Genomic DNA, 20709 nt, shown 5'->3' on the forward strand with positions numbered 1-20709 from the left:
GGGGGGGAAACCAGGGGGTCGGAGATGAAGTGTTTTCCATGCACCCTGGATGCCAGGTGAGCCTGTTTCTCGTGCTCCCGCAGAGAATCAGCAGTGGCTCTTAATGTCCTTTTTCCTGTATAAACTCAAACGTGTAATTCTAGTTGAAAGCACTTTGGGAGTGGGACTGGTGAGAGCATACTTGCTAAAACAAAACAAAACAAAACAAAGAAACAAAAAACCTGAAAACAAAACATAGTAGGAGAACACTCCATTAAAGAAAAACAAGCTGTTTCTGCCTTTAGTAATTCCCTACGCAGAATATGAGGAAGAAAAAAAGGGCTGTAGTGAAGTATTTATAGTCTGCTGTTTTGTTCCTCTAAACGCATGGGTAGGTGAAGGTTCTAACCACGCAGTGGCGGGCTGACATGCGGGATGCTCGGAAGGAAGAACTGGTGATCAACTTTGCTTTGAAAACTTTTTTTTTCCCTCAGTCCCATAGATTCTTCATGTTTCTTGTATAACACAATTACATGATCCAGTGTGTTTTCTCAGTTTAAGTTCAGCTGTCTCCTTTAATTACAGACCTTGTATATGGGTCTCCCAGTACTTGCTGGGCAAGTCCCTCTGGCCCCCAAGGCATTCCGTGTACTTTTCATGTACTGATTCCGTCCAGGTCACACCAGGGTAATGACGAGTGCTGCTCTCGGCTTTGGAACCAATAGAGTCCATGTGTTTGCATTGGAGGAACGGGACTGTGGTTGTTCCTAAGGCTTTGGCTAGTTTGGAGCAGGTGAAGGTGTGTGTGTGTGTGTGTGTGTGTGTGTGTGTGTGTGTGAAGTCCAACACCTACTTTTGGCTCTAAAGATCCCTAACCTCTGCCCTATCAGAGGGTCTCAAATGCACCTTCCCTTTGCAGCATCTTTTCGGCCTCCCAGGTTCCCGCCGAGGACCGGAGGCCCAGCATGGGCCTAGTCTTGTTCCCTAGTCTTGTTCCTTGCTCTTCCTGGCTCACCGTGGCCTGAAAACATTTGTCCTACACCAGAACTGCCATGCGAGCGGGGCCAGGCCAGTCATGTTCAGGGCCGGGCTCAGAATGGGCCAAAGAAGTTAGAAAAGGCCAATTTTCACGTAACTACTGGAACTCACTTCGGGGTACATTTTAGATGCAAATAAGCTCCTGGAAGCCCTGAGTCCCCCATTGTCTATGGGAAAATGGATCTTCATTATAATGGACTGTCTAATAAAGTTTACAAATTACCTTAGATGAGTGCCTTCTTGATGACATAGATCCAACATAATTTCTTTAAATCTTTTCTCTGTAATCCCACAGCACTTTAGTTAAATACCTAGGGTGTAGAAAGAACATTATACGCTGCACCATCGTGGTTCATATGCAAGCCTTAATCCGCATCATTGCCCTCCCTGTCCCTAAGAGGCAGGGACAAGAGCTGTTGCATTTTGGCAACCTCTGCCTACTAGCTAGTGATGGCCTACAGTAAGAATCAGTGCAGTGAACACAGTCTAGATGTGGATTCATGGCTGCCTCTGGTGTATTAACATGTCAGCTCTTACTAGAGATCCCCCACCCCTTGCCAGAGCAGTGGCTCTAGAATTTGAGGGCCCAGAATCACCTGGAGGGCTTGTTAAAACAGGGTTTTGCAGGGCCCCACCCCCGAGTTCCAGATTCCTGAGGTCTGGGTGGGACTTGAAATTGACATTGCTGAGGAGCTCTCAGCTGATGCTCTGCCACACAGAGACACACCTTGAGAACCATTGCTCTAAATTAACCCCCGCCCCCCACCGCCTTGGAAACCGCTCAACATTAGCTCATCACCCACTGAGGCTGTTTTGGAATCTCTGAAGGAATCTGTGGTCCTTGCCTTGCTGCGTTCTGCCCCGTTCTTGCCCTGTTGGAGGCCACAGGAGATCCTCTAGGTCACTGAGAGCTGATAAAGCATTGATTTGTTCATCCAGCATTTGTTAACTGTGAGGCCCGCTACTAGGCTCAGATAATAGAAAGACGAGCCTCCACCCTCAAGTGACTTAAGTCCTAGGGTGGGGACAGGGAAGGCCCAGGCCTGGTGGAAGTGTGGTCACCTGAAAAACACAGTAAATAAGCCAGTAGTAACATTTCAGCTAAGAGCATGTGTGTACGGAGTGTGCATCTGTAGGCATCTGCATTATTTCATGCATCTGAGCATAGTGCAGACCCCGCAAATGAGGCGGATAGACCCTGTGGGATAGCTAACCCAGTGATCTCAGCCACTTTTCTGATTATGAGAATTAGCAGTACCAAGGGGTTTTTAAGATGCACACGATGATCATGGAAAGGTCAGACAATTCGGTTTAGCAACGACAACCAAGTTTAGCAAAGAGTACCTGCTTTGGAATCTAGCTGTTTGAGCCTGATCCCAGTGTAGCTGGTTTTTTTCCCACTGTGTAACCAGGGGGAGTACCCTCTCTGTCTCAGCTACCCCATCTCTAAAATGGAGGCAGTAGTCTAACAGCGCTGAATAAAAGAGTAATAAAATTGTGGTCAGGATTAAAAGAGCTTGGCTCTGTGCTTGACACAATGAAGCAATAAATGTCACCTATTGTTAATAAAATTAATTGAATATTTGTGTGCCTCGCTATGGTTCATTTTGCCTACCATGTACAAAGGCAGAATAAATAAAAATGACATGTTAATGAAGATTACAACGTAGCAGATTCACCTTCTAGAGTTTGTCGCATTGTACTTTGTCCACCTGCCACGCTTCTACTCCTCTTCAAGGCTCCTCTGCTTTTATTTTCCACTCTACTGCAAATTCCATGCTCTCTCCTCTGCTCCCTACCCTTGATGCTACCCGTGATGTCACATTTATAACATCAGAGAAAACAGCTTATCCCCCATGGACTGAGGAGAGCCTGGGCTGAGTCCACTTTGTGTGGCCTAGTACTGGGTACAGGAGGAGACCGTGTTGTTGAACAGAAACATGACTGCAGTGTGCGGGGGATGGGCAGAGTAGCATCACTTGTGTTAATGTTACATGTTATTTCTTATTTAAAAACTAACTCACCTGCTGGACACAGTTTATTTAACAACACTTAGGGAGCATTTACTGAATGCCAGATGCTACTCTAACAGTTCAAGAAATACTGACTCATTCAGTCTTCATAGTAACCATCTGAGAGGGGTACTTTTATGATTCCTGTAATATCAGTGGGGAAACGAACGCACATTAATTAACTTGCCCGAAGTCCTATAGTGAATAAGTGGTACGGTCCGCATTTGAACCTGATTACTCTGGTTCTGGAACCCGTCCTGTTAATGCTCTGCCTCTCTCTCTTATGCTATGGCATGGAGTAACTGGAAATCGAATAACTAAATTAAGCATACATACATTCACGGAAAACCATGCATACAAGGTGGGTTAAAAAGAAAAAAGTTTGAGGTATAATTTGTTCCTTGTCAGTCATTATTTATAACCTTTCTAATGATGGATATGCTATTCTCGATGGGTTCTTTGAATCTTTGATAACAAGGTTCTACCCAACGGGAACTAGATAGTTATAAAAGTATATAATATTCATGCATTTAGTGAGAATTATTCCTTTGACCATTCACATTTTCCTTTTAAGTGTTTAAATATTTGATGGTTTCTCTGGGAGAGAAAGAGGTCAGATTTTAGAAGAGAGTTGCATTTGGTTAGGTGCTGAGCGTGTGTCAAGCTAAGGAGATAGTATGACATCTTTTTTAGAGTCTAGTCACAATTAAATGCCATTTTATTTTGGATTTTGGGATCCGTGCCAGCTTCCAGCTTGTCAGAGCTGAGAAGACTCAAATCAAGTCCAGGCCTATTTCTACAGCAAACTGGGCTTCTGGCTTCTTGCCTGTGGATTCATTCAGTATATCCCATCTGGCTTTTGATGTTCTGCAAGTTTGGAGCAGTTTGTTTGAGGAAGCCGGGCAGCCTGAGGTCCTCTGGCCTCCAGAATGTGCCTCTCCGCTTGCCTCTTCCTGGGACTGAGTGTCCGCTTCCCTGTTGACCAAGCAGCGAGCTGGAGGTCTCAGCCAGGTCTTCCTTCCATTTAATTTAGTAGCTGCCTGTTTGAATAACTTAGGAGTATTTCATTTCTGCACATGTTTGTGTCCTGGTGAGCCTCTATCCAGACTGCTTGTGGTGACCGAGCGGGAACTATATGTAACTGTCCTCAGGTACAGGGCACCCCACGCACTTTTCTTAGACACTTTGGGGGATCTGTGTGTAAGTCTCCAGCAAGTCAGGCTTGAGTCTTTGTGATGTCAGCAGGGCAGACCTGATTTCTTTCCCTCTCCTCTCTCCTACTCCCTGGGCTGCCCCAAAGCCACAAGAGGTGCAGGAAAATGTTTCTTGTTACAGGCCCAGAGCAGACTTGTCCCTGACCCTGCTCCCAAGCCTGGGAAGAAGGAAGTGTGCAGGAGGCAGGCATTTAGGTGGTGGTTGTAAAATGATTGCACAGCCTTGTAACTTATGTTGGCAGGCTTGTGCTCCGTTGGCAGGGAGAGTCTGTTCTTACATCAAGAGGAGAACTAAAAGTTCTGCCTCTTCTTCAACTGTCCTTATCAAAGTGTTCATTCTGTAATGACACCGACACCCAGGGAGCACCAGTTCTGTGCAAGGCAGGGGATGGAGGGCTTGGAGTTCAGCAGGGAATACAGCAGGCTCTGTCCCAGGGTCCCAGTCCCACTTGAGGAGCAGGAACTGGACCCCTTTAGTGTGCCTCTTTCTCTTGGTGTTGCTTTCCTCACCAAAGGGGAGAGGTTTTGTTCACCCATAAAACATGGGTGGATTGTTTTTCTAAATGGGCGAGATTCTTTGGCATTAAAAAAAAAGGGTGATGATAGGAACGAAAGGAATGGGAAGGCTCAGTAGAAGAAGAGACGCCCAAACTAGATTGTGACATGGCTGTGCATGGAGAGCTCCGCTCCATTGCTTTGCAGCCAGCCCCCTCCCTTGGTGAGTTACATGCACCTTTCAGCTCTGTGACGTCCCACTCAGGCACGTGAGCAAGTGGATCTGCAGGCGTCTACCTGGGATGGCGAGGGGACAGCCCGCTGGAAGTGCCCCTTCAGTTTCTTCCTATATGAAAGCCACTTTTCTCTCCCTGCCTCACCTGTAAATAACAAGAGTTCCACCTTCCTTTACAGACTCTTGCTAAAAGCACGGTTTGGACAAGACCGTACAGGTGCAAACAAATCACAGTTGGGAAAGAAGCTTGCAGCGTCTCTTGCCTCCGCGGGTTATGAAATCCCTGTTTCGATAATGGGGCTGGCGTGGATGAGCCGGCAGGACAGACGGAGCTGGCCGGAGTGACTCACTCCCCTCTTGTTTCCCACTGGGCCTCCCGGTGCCCCTGCCTTACGCTTTCAGCTCCCCAGTTCGGCCTTATCTGGCTACAAACTTCACTTTTTGGGAAAGTTTTGAGGGGGAAAGGGGGTGTTTAATTTAGATCAGTTTCATAAATAAAAACCTCTATGCTTTGTTTTGAGGTGGGTGGCTGCTTTTCGTTTTTAATTCCACAGCCGAGATGGACTAGACTCTTGGAACCCACGCAAAGAAAATGGTGCTGTCTCTGCGTCACACACCATAAGTCTCTGACTTGTGAATGTGCAGATCGCTTCTCTTTTTTAATTAAGTTTTTTATTTTAATTCTAGTGTAGTTAACTTAGTGGCGTCATTGGTTTCGGGTGTACGACATAGCGACTCATCGGTTCTATACCAGGCTCGGTGCTCATCGTGACCCGGGTATGGACACCCTTGTTGCAACCTCAGCTTGGCTCTAGGCTCTCCTGTGAACTGGAAGTTTGTATTTCAGTGGAACAGATAAAACTTAAATAACTTGTGTTATTTTCCTCAATGAAAATTTAAACTACAGGATATTACCTTTGAGTGTTTTAAAATAAAACTTTCTTCAGCCACCACTGTTTGAGGATTATGTCACAAATAAAACACAAGATTAACATCAAAAGGAGTCCGTTTTCATTCAATTGTGCAGCATCACAGGCTGTGAAACTTAATATTATTTTGACTCATACAGTAATTGCAGAATAACACGGAAATGGATTAAGTTTAAATACGAGTGTGCTCCCCAGCTACACACAGACTGTCAGATGCAAGTCGAGGTCATCGGCCAGAGTGTGGCTTCTGGCTCTGCAGATTAGAATTCTACTAATAAAACTATCCTCTAGACTGAAGTTTACAACGTTTTCCAAGTGTGCGCACAGACGAAGAGTCACAAACATGGTCGCACCTCACCTTGAAAAGTTGCTGAACTGGTTTGCGCACCCATCGGCTTACAGTGCATTTTGCGTTTCTGTGCTTCTCATCTTTCTGGAAAAGATTTTGCTTGTCATTGGCGTGAAGCTTGAAACGTACCGCCCCCGCCCACCCCCTAGCTCTCAGATTTATAACACTTTAATGGTCCTGGATTGTATAGCCTGCTTTTATGCCCCTTTTCTTTTCCTTGAATAAATCAGGTTCATGTTGCTGATGTTATTTGTTTGAGGAAAGTGTGGAAAAAAGGGGCACCTGTGAAAATCAGCGATTGTTCCAGCACCCATACACCTTTGAATTAAAGCAGAAAATGTCAATTAAAGCCTCCAATTACTACCTTATTTCTTGGAGGTTTAAAGCCACTGAGAAGGTAGTGGTACACTGGCTTCAAGTTCTAAGGTAATTACTTGCTACTCCAAGCAGTGGTATCTGGTGACCTAATTCTGTATGAAGCTGACACCCTGTAGCTTTGCCCCATTCTCTCTCTGGTTTCAGAGAAGGCTTGTGCAGAATCTTGTTCTGATGGGGAAGTGCAAAAGAGGGCAGTAAAGTGCTATCCACAAGAAGGAAACTTTCTCCAAATATTGCTCAGGGTTGATATTGCCTATGTCTATTGTGGGCCCTGCTTTTTATTTATTCCCTTTGGAACAAACTCTTCTGTTTGGGCTGCTGAGAGACGGACGATCTTATTAAGCTGTGGCAGCAACGTAGCATTCCACGGAAGTGATACAAGCGGAGATTCCTGCTTAGTTATGAAATTCACATAAGTCCTGCTGAAGTCCAGCTTCTGGACTTATTTCTATTCCTTGGGGCACAGGGTGTTTCTGAAAGGAATCTTGGGGCTTCTGTGTTAATGCTCTTCTTGCCCCGTAGAGACGTGGAAGGCCCCCAGTGCACGGTGTGGTTCTGGGTCACGGGTCTGGGCTTACCCAGAGCAACCTGTGTCTTTTGTCAGGAGGTGACCAGAAAGCCCAATTAGCTGCCACGTGCTCCTCCTTCAGAATTTTGGACTAATTTACAAACGGACTGCTCCTTTTCTCTGTAGCCCTTGAGATTTAATTAAAATGAAATAGAAGCATTTTGTGGGAAGAGTACATGTTTTCCAAAATATAGTAAACTCCAAGTGTACTTAGTATAGAGCTCTGGCTTGCAAAGAAACCTATCCTGTGAAAGGACAATGATTTTTGGTGCCAACTGCTAGGGTTGGCATTCAGGTCCCCTAAAACGTTAGCCAACTTCCAGAATTTTCCAGTGCAGTGATTAAGCCTAAACTGTATCCATCTCGTAGTTTTCATTTATTTGGATCAACTGATCGTACGTTAATTACTAGGGTTTGGTGGACTCGACTGCTGATTTGTTACATAGGCTACAGTTCCAACCACAATAACTGTATTTAGTTACTTTCTAAGGAAATACATAAAAAAAGTTTAAATGTCTACAAGTTTTAAATGCTGATTTTAAAATCAGAATTAGGAAAGATGGCTCAAGAACATGATAACGTTTGTTGTTTGAAGCCGTACACTGAAAAGAATGTTCCGTGTGATCACAAAAGCATTTAATGTTTATGGTACAAAATTCTGAAAAACACAGAAAGCTAGAAATCGCCCTGGGTCCGTCACCATCCAGTATCTGAACGCAGTCGCAGGTAACGGCTCCACGTTTGATCATCTGTGTATGTTTTCTGTGTCGTCAGCCAAACCAGTAGAATCCTACCACACATTGTGTCTCTGTGCTTGTTTTCAGTTGAAATTAGCCACGTACTTGCAATAATCATTTACTCCAATGGAACTTTGAGAAGAACGGAAAGATTAAAATCCCCATGAAAAAAGTAGCATCTGTGTTGTTTACAAATCGTATTTTGCTCAGCAGGGTTCTCCAGAAGTGCAATATCCCGTGAGGGTCCCCGGTCCCCCAAGGTTACATAGCGGCTGGGTTTGCGGTGGTCCTGGCCCTGTTACAGAGCCCCGGGGCCTGTTCTCAGGTGGAAATACCAGACACTGAAAGAGGGTTTACGGAACTAGTAAATGGGAATGGCTCCGGACCTCAATGGACACTTTTCACGTGGGAGCGCTGCCATGGCGTCTGGTTAGAGGGGGTTTACCTGCCCCGGCTGTTTGTTTAGACAAAGACATGGGCCATTCCTGTCTGTGTCTTCTTCTCATCTCTGTTATTCTCTGTGCGCGTGGTACTTCGCGCTCGGTGCCGCTTACCGAGTCACTGTGGTATAGCCGGTGGTCTGGCATGTCTTTCTGTCTTTACCCCCGTATGGTCCTTCCCTCAGGGGAACCAGGCCGCCTGTTTTTCGTATGTATTTTCACAGACTCTGTCAGCATCAAGGGAGCCCCTCAGCGAGTTGCCCTTTCTTCTAGATTCATTTTGGACAACTTTGAAGAAAAACATAAGAAGTCATTGAATGTTTGTCCTAAGGGGTAGGTGTCCCAATCAGGGACAAAGGCAAGAGCCGGTAGGGGAGAAGATGGGCCATTTGTGGCGGGGTCGGGAGTGCAGCTGTGAGTTCCGCCTGCACAGTGATCCCTAGGCTGATCATCTGGCCCAGGTGAGAAGTGGACAGGACACCTGCTGCCCCCATCTGATTTCACAAGCACCCGCCAGACCTGGTAACACGGTGCTGGTCAACAAAGGAACCCAGACCTCAGGTCGCATGCATGACATTCTGGTCTGCTGTAGAAAATTGCGTGCTGTGACCTGAGCTCCCAAGTAGCTGGTTTGTACTTTAAATGCATCATGCAGGGGTTTTTATTTTTATTTATTTTTGTTTTTTAAAGCATGGATTCCTAGTGTGGATTAAAACATTACAGAGTATCATGTCGCATAAGGACTGTATTATAAATAGTTTCTACAATAATGAATATGAAGTTGGAATGTCTAATTTAGATTCTTAGAGATCTAATTTAGATTACTAAATATTAATGTCTAATTTAGGTTATTAGATTGATTCAGAGCATTCCCTGTGGGAAGGGTTAGAGTCTGGTGTGGTGAATAACTTTAAAAAAACAAAAAAAAACTTGGATTACATTTGATAGGTAATCAGAAGATAAAAACATTCTGGTATCACATCATTTCAATTCAGGCGGGTTAACTGTTTTATTCCAGATTGTTTCTGTATTTGATCCAGAGCACTCACACCCATTGTCCTGCTTGAAAGTGACTCATTGGGGAAAACAGAGGAGTTGCCTGTTTGTATTCAGCAGGCCCCCTCTACTACCATTCTGGGGGGCCCTGCAGTGAGCGGCACGAACCCAGCACCGGCTTCCAGGAAGCAGCCCTCAGCCAAGGTCTCCTGATGGAGAGAAGGGTATGGCTTCTCTCCCAGGACGGCCACAGGGTGACTGCTCTGCCCCTTGGTAGTCCGGCTCAGAAAGGAAAGTGGCCTGGCTCTGTTTTCTGTCCTCTATAGGACATGAAGCACTGCAGGCCTTCTTTGGGCTTTGTTTGGGATTCCACACCAGCAGACTTTATGAAATGATGCCCATCACTACTCTTTGTTTGGGTAGAGTTTCACAAAAACAACCTCACCTGTGTGGCATGTAATGTAATTCTATGCTCCTTTTGGTTAGAAGACCAATGTTATTTCATCACATAGAAAGAAATCTGTATTTGACCTCCGCCGTGGAGAGCCAGGTTAGAAATCTGAAATTAGCCAGTGGTCACCACCGTAATTCTCCCCCGGTGTTGTTTTGTGTCATCTTGTTTTGAATACTTCCTAGGTCGAACAGGATTAAGTGAATTACTAACAATTACAAAATATTCAGGGCATAGTTACACTGTGTAGTCTGACTTACTAAGATCTCTCGGCAATCTTGAGGTAATAAAATCCCAATAGAAAGGACCCAGTTTCAAAAACAGGGTTTTGTCTATGTTTTAAGCCTATGGTTACTGACTTGCTTTTAACATATGGGACACAATCGTTTTCCACTCGAAAGTGGTGTTATTAAGAAATTCACCCCGTTTCATTGTCACTTACATTCCAAAATGTTGTCAGAAGACCATCCGTAGCACTATAATTAAAACACAGATCTTACATGGTTGGCTGGTTTCTTCCCCACCTATGGGTTCTCAGCCTCCTGGGACAAGGTTGGGTTACCAGATGGCTGCCTTTGTGAGCCGTGGTCTCAAGGGACTACTTGTGGAGCAGCCTCCACAGCAGGCACCTGCTTGGCATGGAGTTAGACTCCATGGGATGACTGCAAGCCTGCGTGGCCATTCACTTTCTCTTCGTTTTCCTTAACTTCGTGGCTTATCTATGCAAAGCTCAACTTAGAAAAAAAATTGCATTTCACAAAACCAGATTTATGCTCTAATGTGATGCAGTGAGAACTGAAAAGTGTGCAAAGAAAGGGGGCTTTTCCTGTCGTGTCTCCTGTTTGGCACAGCAGGGCTTCATCTGTTTTGCATGTTACGTACGTGTGCAGTGATTAAATCAAGATAATGTGGTGGAAGGGGCCTCTGTCGGTGCTGCGTGGAGAATAAGTTCTCAAAAGCAGCTGTGTGTCCGTTATTAGTGATTCTGGAGGGGCTGACTGCACTGCATTTTGAATGGGAAGGCACCGTAGAAGACTGCCACACTCCCACATCCTTCCAGAGAGAACGGGTCGGAGGCTCTGTCTGCACTGCTCCTTGCTCTTCAGAAATACCCATCGTGCCTGGAATGACGTCCTAGAAATTCCGTCTCTGCCCTCAGCGCACCCCTGTCCTCCCAACATTAGCTGGGCCCGTCTGCAGAATTCTTCCTTGCCTAAATCTGCAAAATCTGTGGCGCATAATTTGACTTAAATTTGTGTATATCTTCCCTTCCATTTGTTCTTCCATATTTTCTCAATGAATGCATTATTTATGAGCATTTGCTATCTGTCAGCCCTTAGACATTCAACATTGAACCAGACACATGGGCTCTGCCTGCCCTCAGGGAGCTGGACTACACGCTCCTGACCACGAGCACCTTACGCCTCTGTCACTCGGGGCATCGAGCACAAAAGAGATGCTTTCATCATTACGCTTGCTTGACTCTCTTTTTGCTCTCATGTTGCCTTAGAAACAGGGTTCTTGAGGAGCAAAGGGGTTTGGGGGGGCTTGACTGTGCGCAGTAGTAATGTAGGCAAGAAATTCTTGATTCAGACTCTCAACTCAGCTACACTCTGTGCTGAAAACTGTAATTTCATCAATCGAACGACTGGTGCGCTAACCAGTTTAAATATGTGTTTGCATATTTTTATATACAGTATGTTCTGTGTAAATCGTATGTAAACCAGGTTATATGTAGATATGCATATCTACATTTCTATATATGTATCTTGTGTATCTGTGTATACATATGCTTAAGTAAACCTTTAAAGCACTCAAGTGCTGGGTCTTTTTTTAAGGAATTCTTGAAACAATTATTTTTTCAGGGAAAAGGATCAAACCCTTGCCATGCTCTTTGCCAAAATGTATTCTGAAAAGTAAACAGACACTTTATGGAGCATTTGGAATAGTGGGTTTCATCAAGATTTACTTCTTATGAGCATATCAAATATGCTTATTGAAATTCGAGATTTCTCCTCCCCCCTTTCATTTTGCCAAGCCATCGGATGACTTACCCTCCGCATCCGTCACTCCCCCATCACTGACAGCTGCCACTCTTCACATGATTTGTGCCTTCTGAAAATACAGTCTAAAACATGGTGGTCCTCCTAGCCTGACTGGCCCAGGGGCCGGAGGTTCTTGACCTCAGCCCCGTCAGCAGAAGCTGTAACTCAGATTTGGTGAGTGAAGAGACAGCCATAAGCAGTAACTTACATGGCTGGCTGGAAATTCCCATGATCTTTTGGTTAAGCATGAAGGAAAAAAAAAAAAAAAAAAGAACCAACCCTCTCATGAAGGGAACAGGTTCGAGCGAGCATTCTGAATGAAGAAAGAGCTTGGTGAGCCAGACGTCAGACGCACGGGGTGTGATGTGGGAGAGTTCTGAGATGCACAGCCATTGCATGCGGCTGGCAGGTCTGATACATTTGATGCATTTCCTTAAGGAAACTGACTGGATGCACAAGAAAATGGGTCCTTCTGGCTGCCAAGGATCCTGATCTCTAAAGCCTGGGCAAGCCCCTGGAGAAGTGGCCCGGGGGTAAAACTGGATGGGTGTGAAGGCCAGAGCTTTGAGAGGAGGCAGACACAGGCCCACAGACCTCGGCTGGGGCTTGGGGACACTTCTGACACAGTCTACTGCACGCTGCTCGCTCTGTGCCGGCTCCCAAAGGAGCAGACTGAGAATCAAAAATGTGCGGTGTGGGGAGGGCCCCTGGCGGGGATCGGCCTCTGGTTCTTGGATGCAATGAAAATTTCCTGATAATGTCAAGGAATAAGACACGAGGAAAACATTGTGTTCGGAAGGTGAGCTGCGTAATGGTCACCATGCTTCCTTCATACCCTCCTCCGGGCAACCTGCCCCCACTTCCTAACCCAAAGGACACGTAGAATCACTGTGAGGGGCAGAAGTAAAGACAACAGAAATTCATCCATGAACACTCTGGTTCAGCCCTTCAGATCCTCTCCTAGAACCCAGAGTTGTGTTTTACCTGCAAGAAAGACAGAATGGCCTATGGAGATGACATGGGCAGTCAGGAGGTGGGGGCTGGGAGTTGACTTTTCAAAGCATCTCCCCAGAAAACTGTATGAATGGCCAAGACAGTCACGGAGAGGCTCTCATGAATGGTGGTCCTCATTTGTCAAAAGTTTTAGAAATAGCCTTCAAGGGTGCACACTTGGTTGTTTGGAATGTGTCATTCTTATTTAAAAAATGTTCATTTTGAGAAAGGCTTTGTTAAATGTGTCTTGTTCACTTTTCTTTCCTTCCCTTCTTTCTGTCTGTCAATGAAATGTCTTATGCCCTTGCTAAAGGAGCTTGGGGGAAAAAAGGGGGGGGGGGAACCACACTTTCTTTGGGATTATAAATGACACATTCCCAAAGAAGGTGACAAACCACCATGCGGCATGAATTTTTCCTGCCCTAAAGAGTATTGGTTTTTAATATAAATCTATACTATAATTTGTTATGTTCTGTGATGGTTCATAACAACCTCCTGCACTTTTCAGAAAATTAATACCATTCATTAGCATAAATCATAACCCATTTCCTCAGTCTGGGAGGAAAGTGCCCTATCCTCCAGGAGCTCCCATGCTCTCTCTCTTCGTGAATGATGACCCGTTAATTGTCATGGCTGGTGGGCTTCCCTGATGAAATAAGGGACTGGATTGGAAGGATTCAGATGTGATGCTTTGTTCTTGGGCTTTAATATTTTAATGAGCCTGCAGGCTTGGCTGCTGACCGAGGGAGGGACTAGATGGGGTTTCTGAGTGTGTTGGTAGTGTTCGCACTTGTGGATGGATGTTCATTAGAAAGCTCTTGTTCCAGTTACTCAGAGAAACTCCCCATTAGGAAAGATCTTTCAGCAGCATGGCAAGCAACCAGGAGAAAGGAGAGGAGGGAAGCTTTTAGCTGTAAGCATTAAGGGGGTATTGTATCCGTCATCTTAGTTCTAAAGATTTGTTTCTAAGAATTAATTGGAGCAAATACATCTCAAGGCAGGAAAAAAAAGGTTTGTGGAGCAGGGACAGTGGATGCTGTCCTCGCCCTGGGAGGACTTCTCATCTTGCAGCTGAATCAATAGGACAGGGAGTTATTTCTGGTTATCTTTTATGGGTTTGTAAGACATTTCTTTTGTTCGGTGTAATAAAAAACCCATTGTCTGATCAGTGACTGACTAATTACGATAAGTAATTTGAAACATTCTTGATGAAACTTGTCTGTTAATTAACATCAACAGCAAATGGAAACTAACAGGACAACAAAGTGTTAGCGCACCCACTCTTCTTCGGAATTGACGCCATCTTTCTATGGCGCGTCCAATAAACCAAAGCTGCCGAGGGCTAGAAAAATAACAAACAGGTGTGAAGGTGTGACTCACCACCTAGGAAAAGTTATTGTGAAGTTATACAAAGGAGCACTGAAATATTACAAGCGAGGGGGCGGTAGAAAGGAGTGTCAGGAGGTTGACTGATCCTGTTGCATAGAGTAAGGAGAGAGTGGGTTTTTTTCTTTTTTCTTTTCTCTTCTCTTCTCTTCTTTTCCATTCCTTTCCTTTCTTTTCTTTCCTCTTTTTTTCTCTTTCTTTCTTTCTTTTCTTTCTTTTTCAGAGGCTAATTCCTAAATACATTTATCCCCTGCTGATCTGAACTAAGATACTTTTGGCAAATACAAAAATGGATTGTATAAAATTGGATTGTAATCCAATCCAAAAATGGATTGTATAAATGGATTTATAAAATTGTACTTTGGAATTATTGACACTGGCTAAATTGTAATTATCGTTAAAAATTGTTAATTTTATCAACTCAATGGCTTTTTTTTTTATGCTTTTTTAGATTTCTACCTGGACAAGGACTGGTACTATATCCACAGATAGGAGACAAATTGGATATTATTTGCCCCAAAGTGGACTCTAAAACTGTTGGCCAGTATGAATATTATAAAGTTTATATGGTTGATAAAGACCAGGCAGACCGATGCACTATTAAGAAGGAAAATACCCCTCTTCTCAACTGTGCCAGACCAGACCAAGATGTAAAATTCACTATCAAGTTTCAAGAGTTCAGCCCTAACCTCTGGGGTCTAGAATTTCAGAAGAACAGAGATTATTACATTATATGTAAGTATAATTTTATTCATTTATCTTATAGAAATTAAAATAAGCTAAATAAGTCTGTATCAATTTTTTAAATTATTTCTGTGGTGAATAATTTGGTGAGAATCTTTGCTGAAAATTGTCCATTTTTTTTTAAGAAACCTTAATTGAATGAGGACCCTGTACCAATATTATTCGATAATATAAATACCCAAAGAGGAGAAAACCTCCTAGAGTTTTTATAGTATTGAAATAAATGGATATTTATGAATATACTCAGCATCTCTACTGACAAAACATTTTTAAGGACCACTGGTGAGATCTCATAGGTAAATCTTATGCGATGACTTTTCTCTTCACCCATCCATCTGTCCATCCGTCCATCTGTTCACTCACGCATTTAGTAATTTAGTATTTACTCTATGACAGAAGCTGTGTGTAAGTGCTAGGGATTGAACGGTGAACAAGGTGGTGTAGTGGTGCCCTTTCCATGTGGAGCCCATAGAGTCAAAGGATAGGGGGTTAGAGGCAAAACAGAGTTACACACTGATGTGTTAAAACCAGATTTAGGGTTTGTTCAGTGAATTACCTTCTCCTTCCATCTGCGCAATAATATGACACATTGTTGCAGGAAACAGGTACTACATACCCTTAGGATCATATCTGAGCTGTTGCTCCTCCCTTCATGATACGGAGGGCAGAGGGTTCAGGCATCCAAGCACATGCCTGCTAGGAGCCCGCAATGTGTGGGCACAAAGAGAGGGTTGTTCCAGGCCCAGGGTTTTGTCCGAGCGCAGTCTGTGCGATTATTCTCACTCAAGCCATGAAATAGGTTTTCTTTTTCTTTGGTGTAAAACTATGCCCATAACCGGGCAGGAGTGTGCACGTGATGAACCCCGGCATCGGTTCTTCGGGGGTGCAGAGCTCTGTCCTGGGATCCCAAACCATCTCTTGGTGATCCGGTGGAAATGGCTTTCTCAGCCTTCTGGCCACTCTTGAGAAGGCAAAGTCAGGAATTCACTGGATACTTACTTAGTGCTCAAGAATACCCTGTTTTTTACTACATGAGTTATTAAGACAAAGATGGTCATAGCTGTCTAATCATCTCATCATTGTGGCAAACCTGAAACACCAGGGCCTCAGAACCTATTTGGAAGCCAACTTGACACAGAGAGAGTGGCTTAGCAAGAGTCAGTGCCACAGAGAAAGGGGAAGTGGGAAATTATAGATTGAAAGGAATAATTATCATAAAATGAAAATAAAAGCATTCTTAGGGATGAAACAAGGAGGCGGGATGGTAAAGTGTACAAAATAGTAGAGAAATCTTTGAAAATTGAAGATAGCTATTGGGTAAAACCCAGGAAGATACCGGAAGCCTAGTGGCTTGCTTATTTGTTTATTTTAAAGACCTTTTAAGCAAGACTATCTGCCAAGGACACTGATAGGTAGTGCAGGGACCTGATGAATTCCCAAGGAAGGCTGTGCCCCCCTGGGCAGGTGGGAGAGAGCTCCCATGGTGCCTTGGGGCGGGTGGTGCTCTAGAGCCCCCCGACGCCTGCGGTTCCCAGCATCTATCCCAAGAACCGTGTGTCCCGCCCAGGTGTGTGAGCCAGCTCTTCCCTGCAGATAAGCCCCAGACTCAGATTCCATCTTCTTATTTTCATTTATGACTTCATGAAGATGGCTTCATACAGTGTGCATCCCCCCAAGTGCAGGTGGGGTGTTGGGACGCTTCTGAGGTGGGGTGCATCACCTTTGTGTGTAACAGAGCAAGCACTGCGTAACTACGAGGCATCATTATGTGACAGGTGTGTATGTAGAGGCAGGACTTAATTTACGGTTCCAATATTAATCGATACAGTGGCAGCATTTCTTCCTTGTCTTTCTGTAAAAACTCATCATGAGTTTAAGTGGCAGGTAGCCGAGCTCCCCTGACCTCGAGAACTTGCCTCAGAGGGACGATTTACTAGGTAAAACCTCACGGTAGCTGGGATAAGAGAATCTTTCTTAAAATAGAGTGTGAAACAGTGAGAGGCTGTTGGAAGGCTGCCGGCCAGGTGAGTGTCCAGGGCTGAAGGCTGGCCAACAACCAGGGGAGACACTTCCCAGACCCTTGAGCGATCCCACCGCGCCACAGACATAGGCAGACACTATAGGTACCTGGGAAAAGCCAGCAGCTCATTTCTCATGCCCGGCCCCGGCCAGCAGAGCTCACTCACAGATAGACAGCTTTCTCCGGAAAGGAGATGACAGACGAGCAGGACACGTTTTACAATTGCTTAAAAAGTTAATGCTGACTTTCCATTGCTTCTGCGAGAATTCCAAGATTTTTAGAAGTCTCTGATTTCCACATCGCACAATCACTCACCATACACCCCGGAGTCACACTCGACTTAAAAGAAGACAATTCAAGACGGCATAATGGAGAGCACTCAGACTCACATATGTATCTCGAACACCTCAGGCCCTCAGCTCACTTGGAAACCGTTAATAATGTGGGTTTGGGAGATGCGGCTAGACACCCTGTATCCCAACTCCGAATCTTCGTTGTCTAAGCACCTTCATCACTAAGAGTATGCGTATTAACATCATCATCCCCATGCGCTGGCTCCTTGCCGCAGGCAGGAACCAGAGAAGTGACGGTGTGGGGTCATGCTAGCCCCCAATGGGAACAGTCCAGTTTGCCAGTAGTCAGCCCGGGTGCTGGGTAACACCCCAGGGAAACTGATCCCAGAAACAATGGGCCAGCCGCCTGGGGACCTGGGGTCGAGTCCCTTGCCTGCACTTAAGGAGAAAGTCACCTTATCTCTTGAATTTTGATTTCTTTTCTAGAAAGCTCTCTTGTCGTTTTTCTTATGGCCAGTGATGGAGGCCTGTAGTTCCAAACCATTCTATGGTTGGATAAATATATCCTGTGTAGGATCTCTTGTTAGTGTGTCTCTTCTCCAGTTGAAATGGATGGAATCTGCTGTGAATTCTAAGACCTTTAATTTGATTTACAGTGTTACCAGATTTTTAGAATATAGTCATCAGGCTTTGGATTTTGGGAAGTAAATATTAATTTTTAATTGCAAGTATATTTTTAAACCTACCAAGTATCCACTAAATTCCCTTAGGAAATGGCATGACAAAATGATACGCTTCCTCATTAGCTCTTCTCATAGATGATTATTTGCTTTGACATGTGGCAAAATGATATATGTGGGTTTTCTTAATATTTAGAATTGACTTTTTCAAGTGACCTATTTCAGTAATTAGCCTTAGGCCTGATTTGCATCATCAAACTCCTAATCTTAAATGATCCAGAAATAGGGATGTTAGTGCCATTTAGTCTGAAAAAGCCCCCCTCCCCCTTTCTTTATGACCTTCACATTCTTAATTGCCTTAAAAGCATAGTAAGCATTTATATAACCTACAGGTGTGTTTGTCTTTAAGATTTCAACAAGTTTATGAAGTAACTATCTGTTCTTAAGGGCCCGTTTTCAAGGGAAGCTCGGTAAACACTCCAGTTCACGGAGGGGAGCACTCCAACTGTGTTCTCAGCCTTCGTCCATGTTTGTGTCAGTGACTTTGCTGGTAGACACTTCCTGTGTGTGGCTTACAGTTTCTTTTCGAGATGAGAACACCTGGCCGAGTGAGTCAGCAGTTTTGGTCTGTCTGCCCTTTGCGACATCCGACCTTATGAAGGGTCGCTTGTGTGACTTCAGCATGGAACCTTGCAAAATACCAACAAAGACATTGCCTTCACTCTACCGAGATTGTGTGAGTCAGAGATGGATGAAAATGGGTGCTGTTGTGTCAGTCCTTTCTAAGTGAACAGTGGCCACAGCTGAGCTCTGTGACAGAGTCAGCCACGGGCACCAGGCCCCTCCCAGTTTAGCCATCGGTAAGTTCTGTGGTATTTTACCTCAAACCCATAGCTGAGTCTTGGACTTATGGAATAAGTCTGAACGCTATTTCTAACAGTTGTTGGATTAAAGATTGTTTTTTAATGTATGCCTGCCGTACGACAGTGGGCCTTCCCAAGCTGCCCCTCCCTTTCTTTGCCGTGAGAAGGCTGAACTAGCTTGACTGAGTTATGATTTCCTAGGTCATTGGTTTAGTTCCCCAAAGCAATTTTCTAAAAATCAGAGCATATGAAATTGGAAGCCTCCACAGTCAGCTTAGCTTTGCTGTTTCTTAGGCATTAAAAAGTTCACTTCTGAGCAAAATTGCAAAATAAATTAAAATGCTTGCATACAAATATACAGATATACAAATATAACAAAACGCTATTCTTCAAGAATCAAAACAGAGGAACAGCAGATTTCATTTCCTGCATTTTCGTTAACTATATATGTGTATATGTATATTTTTTAAAACATATTCATTTACTTGGGTTTGTTTTCCTTTCATGTTTCCAATTTGCTTATTTCAGGAAGTAGGTCTGACAACTGACAGAAAACATATGGGATGTACTGTAACCTCTCCCCGGCAACACAGTTGTGGGAGCTTTCGAATAACCTTTCACGTGTAGATTTCTCTTCAGATATATAAGAACATGTCGCCTGTGTAATGATTATGGGTTTTCTGTCATGAGTTAATTTATATGATAAACGTAGCAAAAGCTTCATTTCCATTAAATTTAATGATAGGACAGTATCAACCTGTTACTTATGTCCCTGACTTTGGGGTGAGGATTTATGTTTTAGACCTTGTATAGAATTGCCAAATTCTGGCATTTAAACCCCTTTCTATTTCTAACCTACAACTGTCCTCTTTGTAATGGAGTTTCCGTCAGACTCTTGGGTGTCTGGACCCTTGTCTACACACACCACTTTGGGTGACAGACAAGCACAGTGGGTGAGAGTCCGGAGTCCGACAGATGGGTTCTTGAGAGTCTTCAAAAAGGAACTTCTCCAGCCTCGGCCTCGAGCTCTTCATCTGTGAACTGGACAAGCTGTCGGGACCTGCCTCAGTAGATCGACATGAGCTTAAGTGGGTGTTACGTGTCAAGTGCTCATTTCCAAGGTTGGCTCCTAATGAGTACAACCACGGGGTCCCCTTGGAGCAGAGCGTGTGAGGTCAGAAGACCAAGGGCAAAGCCATGCCTTCCTGCAAGCTAGCGGGCGGCGAAGATGTACCCACAAAGTGTAATTTATTTGCAAACCATCCATAAAATGAAACTCCAGAGAGTTTACAAGTTTCAGTAAGGCTGCATGACTTAATTATAAGATCTCTGCTCTTTGTCTTAGAGTGTTATAAAAGTTATTTTATCCCTGGGCTTCCTCGACCAAGAAACCTGCATTTATATATCTTTTTGTTGGTGGAATTGCCCAAGCTTGTTAGCAGATCCTCCATAAGACCCGAAAGAGACAGACCGGGAGGAGTGTTCTGTGCATATAATCATTTCCCCGCTTGTCCTATCACCAGCCCTGCCAGAGCTTTTTCATAGTTTCCCAGCACACAAAGGAAACACTGTATTTTTATTGATAATTTCGGCAGCCTCCTAATGTAGTGTATTTTCCCAGAGAAAAAAAAATTATGTCAGGGTCACCTTGTCACTGAGGCTAGCTGGGGAAGAGCATTTCATTAGTCTGATAATTAGAAGTGTTTTTTCTATTATTATTATTATTTTTTTTAATATTTTATTTATTTATTTGACGGTGAGAGATCACAGGTAGACGGAGAGGCAGGCAGAGAGAGAGAGAGGGAAGCAGGCTCCCTGCTGAGCAGAGAGCCCGATGCGGGACTCGATCCCAGGACCCTGAGAT

At 44.3% G+C, this 20709-nt stretch overlaps 1 protein-coding gene across 1 annotated transcript in view; it reads left to right on the forward strand.

Annotated features, from left to right (window-relative positions):
• Positions 1-20709, forward strand: part of EFNB2 (ephrin B2) — a 43820-nt gene that overhangs the window by 7623 nt on the left and 15488 nt on the right. The window contains exon 2 of the mRNA XM_059144632.1: positions 14697-14980. Coding sequence (XP_059000615.1) covers positions 14697-14980 — 284 coding nt within the window. The remainder of the gene's footprint in view (positions 1-14696; positions 14981-20709) is intronic.

This window comes from Mustela lutreola, chromosome 13, assembly GCF_030435805.1.
Source record: "Mustela lutreola isolate mMusLut2 chromosome 13, mMusLut2.pri, whole genome shotgun sequence".
NCBI classification, from domain to species: Eukaryota; Metazoa; Chordata; class Mammalia; order Carnivora; family Mustelidae; genus Mustela; species Mustela lutreola.